The sequence below is a fragment of the Engraulis encrasicolus genome, chromosome 15 (assembly GCF_034702125.1).
Source record: "Engraulis encrasicolus isolate BLACKSEA-1 chromosome 15, IST_EnEncr_1.0, whole genome shotgun sequence".
Lineage (NCBI taxonomy): Eukaryota > Metazoa > Chordata > Actinopteri > Clupeiformes > Engraulidae > Engraulis > Engraulis encrasicolus.
The window spans coordinates 12,212,740-12,224,994 of NC_085871.1; the positions used below are offsets into that span (position 1 = coordinate 12,212,740).

Consider the following 12,255-nt stretch of genomic DNA (forward strand, 5'->3'; position numbering starts at 1 on the left):
TGGTGGTCAGTGTGTGTGTTCGCGCATGTGCATGCATGGGTGTCTGTGTGCGGCGCGCATGTCTGCGTTTATGTGCGCATGTGTGACGTTAGTTGGAAAGGTGATCAAAGCCTACAACAGGATCAGTCATGGTTTTCCATGTAAGCCTATAGTATGTGGCCCGTGCGTGTAATGACTATAGAGAGAGCAAAGAGGACACCAGATGGTTTAGATCACTCCTGGTGTCTATCCAGCTGTATGTTTCGCCTTCTTTCCAAGGACAAAGCAGCGTCCTACAACAGTATTTCGGTCATTCACCTCCATTCGTCTTTTAGACTTAATTAGTGACAGGACAGTTTGAGACAGAGACAAGAAACGTTTGGGAGAGAGAGACAGGGAAAGGTCCCCCAGCAAAGGACCCTGGACGGAAACGAACTCGGGATGGCCGCGTAGTAGACGAGTACCCTACCGTTAAGCCACAGTAGGCCCACAGGGATGCCCTTTGCCCCAAAGACCCCTCATCTGCCATGTCCCTTAATATTACTACATTTTCACAGGTAAAGCCAGTACACATATGAACTCTCCAACTGAATACGGTCACTACCAATTTATGGAATGGTTACAATACATGAACATTTTTGGTAACTATTTGTGGGGGGTTTTAGCAAACAGTGTCCTCTCTCCGCAACCCCACTGCAGTACCACTGTGACGCACCCCCTATATATCTATGACACAAACCAAACAAAGCGTGACCCAAATGAGATGAGAGGAAAAAAAGCTATATCGCCACATCACAACACCCAGCCACCCTTAGCTGAAACAATGCACTGACCCTACAGTCTATCCCTGAATATCTGTTCTATTTGATTCTACTCTCTTCCATTCTATTATATTCTTCAATTCCATAACAAATTGCACTGACGAGCGAGACACAAGGGAGCCATTTTTCAGGCATGATCCTTGTAACAAGATTGGATCATGGAAAGCACAAAACTTGTCACAGGTTTCATCACAGATTATTTACGATGATGTAACGCCGTCACAGTGTCACAGCTGTTGCTCATGTTGCCATGACGATACCTGCACCTGAATGCCAATGCCTAAGATAAGATTGTGGCTCATTAATATGTGTGACATGTCAATGTGAGTGGCTGTCACGTTGCGTCACATCATAAAGACGACGAGGACGATGGCAGTTGCCAGGGAGGAGGGTTGACACGATTTTCGGCTGATTTCACGGGAGAGTAACTGTCATGATGGGAGGCAACAACAGGGGCTGTGGCATTCGTCCTGACATGTTTATCACACAGATAACGGCGGGTGTGTAATAGAAATGTTTGAATAAATCAAGAGACCACCTCCAGGTTACAAAAACAATTGATATTCCTCGACAAAAAAACAACAACACAGACAACAACAGATAGGGGCAGAGAGACATGTACAAGAATGTGGATATGAGAGATATACATTCGGCTTATGCTGTTCACATGGTGTCTTCAGTAGACACATATTTGCTGGTGCTAGTTGAGCCAAAGGGCCTTGCAGGCATAAGCGGGTACCATAAGTATACGGCTGCCAATACTGCACTTCTAAACTGACAAACACTTGAAAAACCTGTGGAGGTACTGAAGACACCCACGCACAAAGCAATCACACACACAGCAGACACACACACACACAATGTCAACTTTTCAAAGCGATTATAGGCACAGCAAAAAGTGAACAACAACCAGAAGAAAGAAAGAGAAAGAAGGAGAAAGAAAAGAAATAGATTCCATCTATCGACAGACAGACAACGAAAACAGCCAGGCAATACATGTACATCTTCCTCTCAGATCTGAAGCCAATAAAGATGGTAATCAGGTCTGTGCGGCCACAGCAATGATGCCGTCAGTCAAGCGGGCTGAGAATGAGATGAGGCAAGATGGGTTTGTAATGAGGCTTCCGGACTGGCCATCTCTCTCTCTGCCCCTGTCCCTGCCACCCGCTTTACTCACATAGCCTACTCCTTTAACCAGTGGTGGAACAATTGCACAAAGGGCCAAGGGTAACATAATGATAAGGCCCCCCATATGGCCTGCAAATGCATAATAGGGCCCCCACCACCAATACAGGAGGGCCCTGGGCCCAGGGGCAAATGCCCTGCTTGCACCCCCATAGCTACGCCCCTGCCTTTAACCCATTTAAGTCTGATGCTGCGTATAAGCCGCATTGACCTAGGCACCTGGAGCAACATAGACACTACCTTCAGGCTCTTAAGATTTAAGTCTTTCTTCAAACTTCTGGGTAAGAGCTGAATTAAAACATTCTAATGCCAGACTGGCGTCCTAACTTTTAAATGCCACTTATTTCATGTTTTTATGTGCTTCAGAGGCTGAGATTTTTTTTTTCTTGAATGAGGGAGCCTTTAGGCTTAGGCATTCAGCAGGTGATATTGCAGGTGCCTTTGGTTCAAATGGATCAAAGAACTGTTGTACTGTTTTTATTTTATTTTTTATTTTTTTACAGTTTTTTAAAAACAATATTACTGCTGGAGTACTGTCATTTTAGGCAATGAAAGCACTGATTTGGGCATGAAATCTTTGCATACCACAAAAAACCACAGCAAGTTGCAGTAAAAACTGTAAGGGACAGCAGAAGGAAGCAGCATGATATTACAGTGTGGTTTACTGATAGGATATGACAAATATTTTAACATAGATAGCACAAAGAGGAAGGGGAATGCAGTAAAACACTGATTGAACACAATATCTGATGTGATGAGACCTTTGTACACACGCAGCAAAAAAAAGAGATGAAAAAGAGGAGGAAAAGCAGCAATGGCAACATACCTGCAATCTTGCCAGCTGGGCTGTGCGGGCCACTATCTTGTTATAGGGGTCCACGATTTTGGTCCGTATCCTACGGATGGAGGAATGGAGCCATATTTGAAAGTAGTTTCAGTCAGGGACACATCAGAGAGGGAGAAAGAGAGAGAGACAACTCTGTGAATTGTATGACTCTTGTATGATAGATTTTCTCATTGGGATGAATCAGTCCTATGGATTGGCTGGTTCAACATTTTTACATAGGTTGTACTATGTGTTTGTTACATGTGTTATTGTATGAATCACTCCCTGATGAAGGCCAGACAGCTGAAAACGGGCAACGTTTTCAACTTTGTATACCCCGATGTAATGGTTTTCTTTTTAAATAATTTTACGACTTTGACTCATAAGCAAGTGCTTTGGATTTAGATTGGGTTTAGTGGTTTAGTCACTGCATGTTTCCCGTTGTTGCCACCTACCTGTCCACAGCACTTTGCAAGGCAGCGATCCTGGTCTGCATCATTTGCAGGACACCTGCAAGAGGCAATAGCCTACCATTATAATCTGGCATTTTACACATTATCTCGGGTAGCGGGTAAAAACAAAGCACACTGCATGTTCAGCGCCATCACTGTCAACGCATCAATCTCCTATCAGAATCCTATGATCATTTGAAATAAAAAGCTGCACCTGCAAACCATGGCTTTCAAGGTATATGTGGTGGATATTTCTTTTTCCAAACCCATACCAGTTGATTTGATAGACTGATACCGGGATTCTTGGCATGTACAAGATCTGTGTACTGGAGTGAAAAGTCAGTGCAAACATGTGCACAATTACTCAGAGCTGTGTATATTACTAATGCACTAGCGCCCCCCACTGGTTTATCTTTGTTTTGCATATCTGAACTGGAACTGACCTCATACCATTGAATAAGACATTTCTGAATAAATCCCTGATCGCAAGTGGTGACATTTTACCACTTTTGTTTTTGAATATTTACCTTCCAGTGATTCAATGCCTGTGGCCTGAGCCAAAAGATCTTCATGTCTGGCGACCACCTAAAATCCAGAAAACATCTGTAACAACTGCATGGGGGAAAGGGCATCTTGTCATCTTTTTCAAAACATATATGAAGCAAATGTCTATATTTACATGCACGTTGAAAGATCAAGTGAAGTCTTCTGCTAGCTCTACTAATGGCATATCAGTTATCAGCAGATATGCATATTTATCAAGAGGAGAGATAAATTGAGAAATTATATAAAATAAAATCACATTTAAACCTACAGCATTACTACTTCAAACTTGCCATGCCAGTTTAGCATAAACATGTAATATGTAGTAAGTACTGTAATAAACAGACGTGGGATATATTACAGTGTAACTAGAAAAATACAAACAAAAACTCATATAATAATGTTCAATAAGGTCTTTGTCCGTAGGATGCAATAAGTCTCTATTCACATTTTCTTCAGACAGTATTTAACACGTATATGATGGCTTGCAGTAAGCAAGGTGCATTACTTGACAGTGTAACTCCTTGTCCAGTTGACTGATCCCCTCAGCCAGTTTGGCCAGTTGTTCGGCAATAATTGCATGGTGGATGGCCTGAGCTGTGTACGTCTTCACATCAAAATCATCCTTCAGAAAATCTGTATAGCACTCTGTAAAGAATAAAATAATGGTGTTATCTTTTGACACAAGGACGCATCATCGGCAGCGACGAGTGGGGTACAGTACAGCTAGGGATCGTCACAAAAGACAACCATTGCATTTCGAACAATTGATACAGAGAAAATTCTAAGTTGATTACAGGAGTGAACTAACAGGTTGGATAAGTAAGTAGCAAGACAAGCAGGATGCACCATATCCTTGATAAAGCTAGCCACTTCAGACAAGACTGACACTGTCACCATGGTCAATCAAGAACGCTACTGATTAAGATTGCTAAAATTCGAGAGGAACAGGCAACGCTTCAACTCATCACGAAAAGACATATAGAAAATGCATAGAAATGATGATATACCATCACTTAGAAGTGTTTTCACTGCTGACTCTCCTGAAGCTTCCATGTTTGCCACTTCATCACAATGATGACGTCAAAGTCATGCGACACGACTCTTCCGTGTTTTTTCTTGTGTGGCACAAAAATAGCTCTAAAATATTAGTCGTGGAGATAATGATATTCTAAAGCTTAATTGAGATAACAAAATAAAATGTGAGGAATCATCACACCTGAATTGAGAAATCAAAAAGATCCCATAGCCTACGTCAAAAGGTTAAAGGGTGATACCAAACCACGCCCCTTATATGAGCAGCATGCAATGTAGTGTGTGGAGATGAAGTTTGTTTTTGGATTTGTCACTCCCAATGTTTCAGGATTCCTGATGCTGATTGTTTTAGATTTTCACTCATTTTAATTGCACTTTTGACCCTTTTATCTTCTGTGGTTTCGTGTGAAAAGTGCATACATTGCAAGACGTTGTTCCTTTGCTGCCCGATGCAGCTAGCTAACATGCTAAGTAAGTTTATACTAGAACGAGTTCAGAATGAATGACTGATGAGTGAAGTTATCAAATAGTAGGTTATACGCACATTAAACCACCGTGCCTAGACCAAACTCGTTGCAGAATGGATAGGCGCAGTAACATCATTGATATGTTCGAGACTGGGAAAGTCGTGAAAGTGTGCGCACCAATGGTCCGCTACTCAAAGTAAGGGAGCATCAACATTGCATTATTTTTTGCTGTTGGCCTGTATTGTATTACTTTCTTGGTCTGTCATTTGTAATGGTGTTCATCTATTCTATACTATTATTACAGGTTAGCTTTCCGATGTCTGGTGAGGAAGTACGACTGTGATGTCTGTTTTACTCCAATGATTGTGGCAGCAGATTTCATGCGCTCTGTAAAAGCCAGGGACAGCGAGTTTACCACTAACAGAGGTGAGTTGTTATGTTGAAATGCTTTATTTCTGACCCTTATACGTGTACAGTGAAGTGAACCTGACAGGCATGTTTTTCGTATCTCCAGCTGACCGACCCCTGATTGTGCAGTTTGCTGCCAAGGATGCCCAGACGCTGGTAGATGCTGCTTGTGTCGTTGCACCTTTCTCAGATGGAGTGGATTTGAATTGTGGTTGTCCCCAAAGGTATCTTGTATTTATGATTTCTAAATTCTGGAAAAAGTGTACATGATGCCTGTGTACTGTTGAAGACTGTGACAATGTGTCTGATGCATACAGCCTTGTGCCTCACTTCTGTCCCTGGTGATGTTGCAGATGGGCCATGTCGGAAGGCTATGGAGCCTGTTTGATCAACAAACCAGACCTGGTCAAAGACATGGTGCGACAAGTCCGCAACCAAATAGAAGATCCCAGCTATGCTGTGTCCATTAAAATCAGGTGGGGTATTGCAGGGCTGTCCTGTATCGTAGTCGAGGAATTGAAGAGCTCTGCATTTTTGTTGTCGTACAGAATTCACGACTGATATCAGTATGGTATGATCAGATCCTCGTGTATGGCTATGTCATGATCATACCCTACCCACATTTCTGATCTGTGTTAAAATAACATGTTAACATGGGCAGATAGGGAGAAATGCTTGTAGACAGACAGTGTTGGGATTAACGCATTATAAAAGGAATTAATTACTGTAATGCATTTCTATTTGCTGTAATGTAGTAATTGAAGGCATTACCGTGGAGGAAGCTGTAATATATACTAGCTATAATGTAATTAATTTAAGTTACAATAAATTTTACTGAAACCAGGATTTGTGTGCTGTTCAGTGTGGTGGGTCAGAAAAAAGCTGTTCCTGAACCTGCTACTTTTTAGTCAGCACTTTACACTGTAAATTGCCAGATCCATATTTAGATGTTTTGGCAAGAGTAACTAAAGTAATGCAAAAGTAGTATTCAAAGATCTGAAACTCCTATGCACAGTCAGGTTCCAGGTGCTGGTGAAGTGCAGTCATCAGTAATCCACAGTAAACAAGAAGGATCACCGCACACTGGTGGATAAAAAGCAGCAAAATTAAGTACACCAGTGTGCGGTGATCCTTCTTGTTTATAATGCAAAAGTAGTGTCATGCCTTACATATTGAATATGGTAATATTGTAATGTTAGACATTATTTTGAAAATCAGTAACATGGAATCAGTAATGCATTACAGTTTTTTAGTAACTTGCCCAACACTGTAGACAGAGGGGTGTCTGTTCGATTCCTGACACTGCTGGTGGGTCGGAGGTAGTGATCAATCAATGCTCTCCCCTGTCCTCCTCCATACGATGTACTGTACTCTGAGCAAGGCACTGTGGGCTGCCCCCTTGCACGGATGAGGTATAAATCCAAATTTATTGTGTGCAGTGTGTGCTGTAGTGTGCTGTGTCACATATGGCTTTCACTGCATGCTGTACAATTGGGTGCTGTGCCTGTGACACATATGGACTTTCATGTAGTAAACATACCAGTGATCCTGATGCACCCAGCATATTGCTCTAGCAGTCAAAAGACAGAAATTTGGCCTTGGCTTGTTTGAATAAAGGCGTAAAGCCCAAAAAGACTCTTTTTTTAATTGAAATAATTAATGAGTGAAATTTGTTTGCCTTTATCCATGAAGGATCCACAAAGACTTGAGGAAGACGGTGGACTTGTGTCAGAAAGCAGAGGCGGCAGGAGTGTCCTGGATCACAGTTCACGGGCGAACAGCAGATGAGCGACACCAGCCTGTGCACTACGATGCCATTAAAACCATCAAGGAAAGTCTGACCATCCCTGTCATCGCCAATGGAGACATCAAGTCCTCTCGAGACGTGGAGTCCATTCACCAGCTAACAGGGGTTAATGGTAAGCATCAGGCTTTTCTGCTTTGGTCCTATCCTTGTGTATTAATTTAATTCATACATCTGGAACTGACAAATTGAGAAACTTAAAGTGGAGGGATGGTGAATTGTAGTGTTGGTTAAATTCCAATAGCAGCCCTGCCGTGGCCTAACGGTAGGGCACTGGTTTATTACGCCGGCGACCCGGGTTCGATTGATTCCTGCCCTAGTCATGTGCCGATCTTTCCCTGTTTCTGTCTCTCTCCACTCGCTTCCGGTCCTATTCTATGCTGTCTAAATAAAGTCGTCGTTGTCCCCCCCCCCCCAAAAAAAAAAAAATCCATAATAACAATTTGCAGTTGTTTTGCTTTTCTCCCAACATTGGAACAGTCAAAGTGTGCCTGTGTCTATTGATTGCTGCAGTCGACAGATGTGCTCGTAATCTGAATTCTGATCACATGTGCTGGTGATATGAACACACACCTATCCATAACATTTATCTGTATTGAGTTGTTGTTGTTTTGTTACTTATTGTTTGTAGGAGTGATGTCCGCCCGTGGTTTGCTGGCCAACCCCGCTTTGTTTGCGGGCTACGAGGAGACTCCACTGGAGTGCATCTGGGACTGGGTGGACATTGCTCTGGAGCACGGGACCCCGTTTACCTGTTTCCACCATCATCTCATTTATATGCTGGAACGCATCAGCTCTCAGCCTGAAAGGAAGGTCTTCAACACTCTCGCCAGCACCTCAGCAGTCATCGACTACCTCAGTAATACCTATGGATCAGTATAAACTATGGGCGGTGGCTTTTGAAGAGTCAGGGTCTTGTTTTTTCACCTTTTTCATTGTCTAACTTTTTATTATAGTTATTATTAAAATATACTGTATGAATGAATGTATGTGTATGGCTGTGCATTCTACTTCTGCATAACCTCTGAAAATATGTTACCACTGTTCTGTCTAATAATCTGATATTCTTTGCTCAGCAGAGAATAATTATGTCACAGTGTGCCTAATATGAGATTACCTCATATTAAATCCATGTGCTATTGTTAAATGAAATTAGGACTGCTTTTGTGTTTTTTGGGTTAATAAATAAAGCATGCATTAGTAATGATGGCCTACATTTGAAAACTGAGTAAATGTCCCATGACATAACTTGACAGGTCACATGGAAAGCTATAAGGAAGCGAGACTGCATAGTTTACATGTTCACGTGTTCTGTTTGTACAGTACATGTTGAACTTGAAACACAAGCCAAAATCATATCAAGGCGGTGGTGGAAGAGGAACCGTGTCATCACAAAACCCTTTAAGCATAGATTCTTATCAAAGTATAGTAGTATACTATATACATGGAAACCATTTTGTTTTTAATTTGGAGTCCTTGACTTTTTGGAAACATTGTACATTTTGCAGTTTTAAGCTGCAATTTTATTCACATGGACCCCTCTAGGCATTGTCTTACAATCTCACACTATTGTTGTGCAGTCTGGCCAGTCTGGAACGGAGACTGCTATAGACTTGGTTGGCTACTACCCAAACGAAAAACTTCCACTGTAGCTGAAAACCCAAATTAAGTGGTCTTGCTGGGTGGATAATTGTAGCCAAACCCTTTGACCCAAACTGCATTTCATATTTTGTTATACACAGTGTTCCTTCGCTAAGTTAGAGCAGCATACATGTTATTTTTTTTACTAAAACTGCTAACCTCTGGTCCAAAAGGCAACCCCACTTTTAGCCTTTTCTGCGAGAATGCAGTCTGGTTGCCCTTATGCCCCTCAAGTATCCGGGGGCCCCACACTTTTTTGTTCCTCTTGATAAACCATCTGCTTCTGAAGATGTCTGAGTAGGCCCCTATAGACGGGGAGGAACGGTAGCCTACCATGCCCCCCCCACAACAAAACGCCACATGACTTTTTTTAATCTTCAAGATGTCCTGAATAAGAATTTGAGTGGTAACAGTCATATAACGCACTCCCACTATAATTTTTCACATCATACTGTATATGACCCCATGCATTCTAGTCCTATGTAGTAGTACACTGCCAAGGCCTCTAGAGCTATGATGCAGTTGGTTATAATAGCTTATGATATACCATATGAAAGCTTGGAGTCTGTAGTTTACAAATATTATACTGTATGTGGTGTACCTTTTGCTTAGCAACAGTTGCTAGACAAACATCTTCCTTAGCAACCAGCATCAGTGATACGGTTCCTCTGTGGTTTCATTGTGTTGTGATGTCTTGATCTAGATGGCTTTTCCCAAGTGCCACATGACTTCTTTGAACCTCCAAGATGTCCCTAATAAGACTTTGGGTGGTAACAGTAATATAACTCATTTCTACTGTACATCATATTGTACATGACCCCAGTATGCTCTAGGCTATAAGTTTTAGTCTTATGCAGTTGTAAACTGTCAAGGCCTTAACAGCCATTTTGCAGTTGGTTATCATAGCTTGCCATGTGCGATATGTAAGATTGGAGTGTGTAGTTTATGAATATTATATCATATTTTTGGTGTAGCTATGACATTTGGAAACATATACTTGGTTCAGTTATATGATGTGTGAGGGCTCTGTTTTTTTTCAATTCTTTAAATGACTCATCCATACATATACCGGTATATAAAGACCTTAAAATCACATCGCTCAACCAATTAACCAATCACCAACCACCACTCAATCAATCAACGAATCACCAGCCATGTTCTGGTGTTCCACTACCTGGTGAAAGATCAACCGAATGCTGCCATTCCTCCACCATCAGAGACCCTTACAGTATATGATGGAAATGCTTGCTTCGGAGTGGAAACAGTTTTTAATGGAGATGCACCGGATCCTGATTTTTAGGATCCTGCCGGATACCGGATCCACTGCTTAAGATCCTGCCGGATCTGGAACCGGATACCGGATCCTGCGAAAGGGTTGAAACACATAGCCTACTCGCACACGTGGGCCCTTTTTATTACGTTGGCTCAAATCATTTTTTAGACTCATTGGCTTACTGCCACACTGCCTGCACTGGCCGCTTCTTAAGTTCTTTCACTCCATGCAGCAATTGGGGTTGTGAAAGACTGACTGAAAGACCTAGGCTAGAGATGTACAAGATCCTGATTTTTAGGTAACTGCCAGATACCGGATCCACTGCTTAAGATCCTGCCGGATCCGGATCCTGTGAAAAACCCTATTATCCTGCCGGATCTGGAACCGGCTCTTGGATCCTGTGCATCTCTAGTTTTTAACGAATGAGGAAAACAAGGTGCAGTTTATCAGGCTTATATTAAAGCAATGGAGTGGTGATAATACGCTTCAAAACTTCAAGGCCGGAAAGTCATTTTTATCTGTGAAGAATGTGCATACCTTCTTACATCAGGGGACGATTTGACAACAAGAAAGACTGAAATTCCATTCTCAGGTCATCACAGGAAGAGACCGACACCAGGGTTGTCCTTTACAGCCAATATGCTGCAAATGAGCATTATACCAACGTACGGATCAAGAGTCCTGACTCTGACCTATTCTTCATTTTGCTGCACTTTGCTGGAACCATGGACATCAACATCCTACTTGACACCAAGATACAGAGAAAGTCCAGACTGATCAATGGCACACAAACTGCAGCAGAACTTGGCCAGAAAAAGTGCACAGCAGTACTTGGTCTCCATGGCTTCACTGGGAGTGATGCGACAAGTGCATTCCGGGGCAAAGGTAAACTTCTTCCTCTAAAGAAGATGCTCAAAGCCCCCCAGTTTGTTACCAAGCTTGCCAAACTTGGTGAAACCTGGACAGTGACAGAAGACCTTATTGATGATTGTGAAAAATTCACATCTGCATTGTATGGCGGAAAGAAAGCTTAAAAGGTTGATGACATGCTATTGAACATCATTAACAAACTTTGAACCAAACAAGGAATGTCTATTCCTGGAAATGTGGACATGGCTTCGCTACCACCGTGCAGAAAAAGCTGCACGCAGCATGTCCGTAGGGTAAATTTTCAGGTTGCCCTGTGGAAAAGAACCAACATCAACAATCCTGTAATTCCATCCGTGGGTCAAGGACATGGGTGGTTGATGGCAGAAAGTGGTCTACAGCCCCTGTGGTATGAAGGTGAGAGTCAGCCACAGAGGTTGGAGGACATCTGTGGTGAAGTCCATTGTGATGATAGCAGTGAGAGGTAGGCTAAGTTGAAAATAACTGGTCAAGCACAGACAGTGACAGTAGCAGTGAATGAACTGTCTGCCTTGGACTATACCTTTCCCCAAATGTTCCCCAATCAACTTTGTTTATGATTCAACTTGTTTTCTTCTATTGTGGTGTTGTGCTCCAACTTGCACAGATGTGACAGAGACACATGCAGTACTGCTCGCTATACAGTATTGCCAATATTTCCAGTAGTTAGTAATTATGCTATTATTAGGCTATACTATTTATATATATATTTGCCTGTAAGGTCTTTATATATGTGTATGGTTGTATGGATGAGCCATTTAATGAACTGAAAAAAAACAGAGCTTTCACATCATATAACTGAACCAAATATATTTTTCCAAATGTCATAGGTACACCTACACCAAAAATATGATATAATATTCATAAACTACACACTCCAATCTTACATATCGCATATGGCAAGCTGTGATAACC

The 12,255-nt window shown here is 42.0% G+C and overlaps 2 protein-coding genes across 2 annotated transcripts in view; one reads left to right on the forward strand and one right to left on the reverse strand.

The window, feature by feature from the left end:
- Positions 1–4,875, reverse strand: part of cog5 (component of oligomeric golgi complex 5) — a 183,832-nt gene extending 178,957 nt beyond the window's left edge. The window contains exons 1-5 of the mRNA XM_063217902.1: positions 4,817–4,875; positions 4,315–4,454; positions 3,791–3,848; positions 3,267–3,321; positions 2,812–2,881 (exon numbers count right to left, since the gene is read on the reverse strand). Coding sequence (XP_063073972.1) covers positions 2,812–2,881; positions 3,267–3,321; positions 3,791–3,848; positions 4,315–4,454; positions 4,817–4,862 — 369 coding nt within the window. The 5' untranslated portion in view covers positions 4,863–4,875. The remainder of the gene's footprint in view (positions 1–2,811; positions 2,882–3,266; positions 3,322–3,790; positions 3,849–4,314; positions 4,455–4,816) is intronic.
- Positions 4,876–5,090: 215 nt separating this feature from the next.
- dus4l (dihydrouridine synthase 4-like (S. cerevisiae)) lies at positions 5,091–8,667 on the forward strand. Its single transcript, XM_063217064.1, has 6 exons — positions 5,091–5,504; positions 5,613–5,734; positions 5,823–5,940; positions 6,070–6,192; positions 7,409–7,635; positions 8,152–8,667. The coding sequence occupies exons 1-6, from the start codon at positions 5,422–5,424 to the stop codon at positions 8,400–8,402; spliced, it is 924 nt and encodes a 307-aa protein (XP_063073134.1). The 5' UTR covers positions 5,091–5,421; the 3' UTR covers positions 8,403–8,667.
- The last annotated feature ends 3,588 nt before the right edge of the window (positions 8,668–12,255 follow it).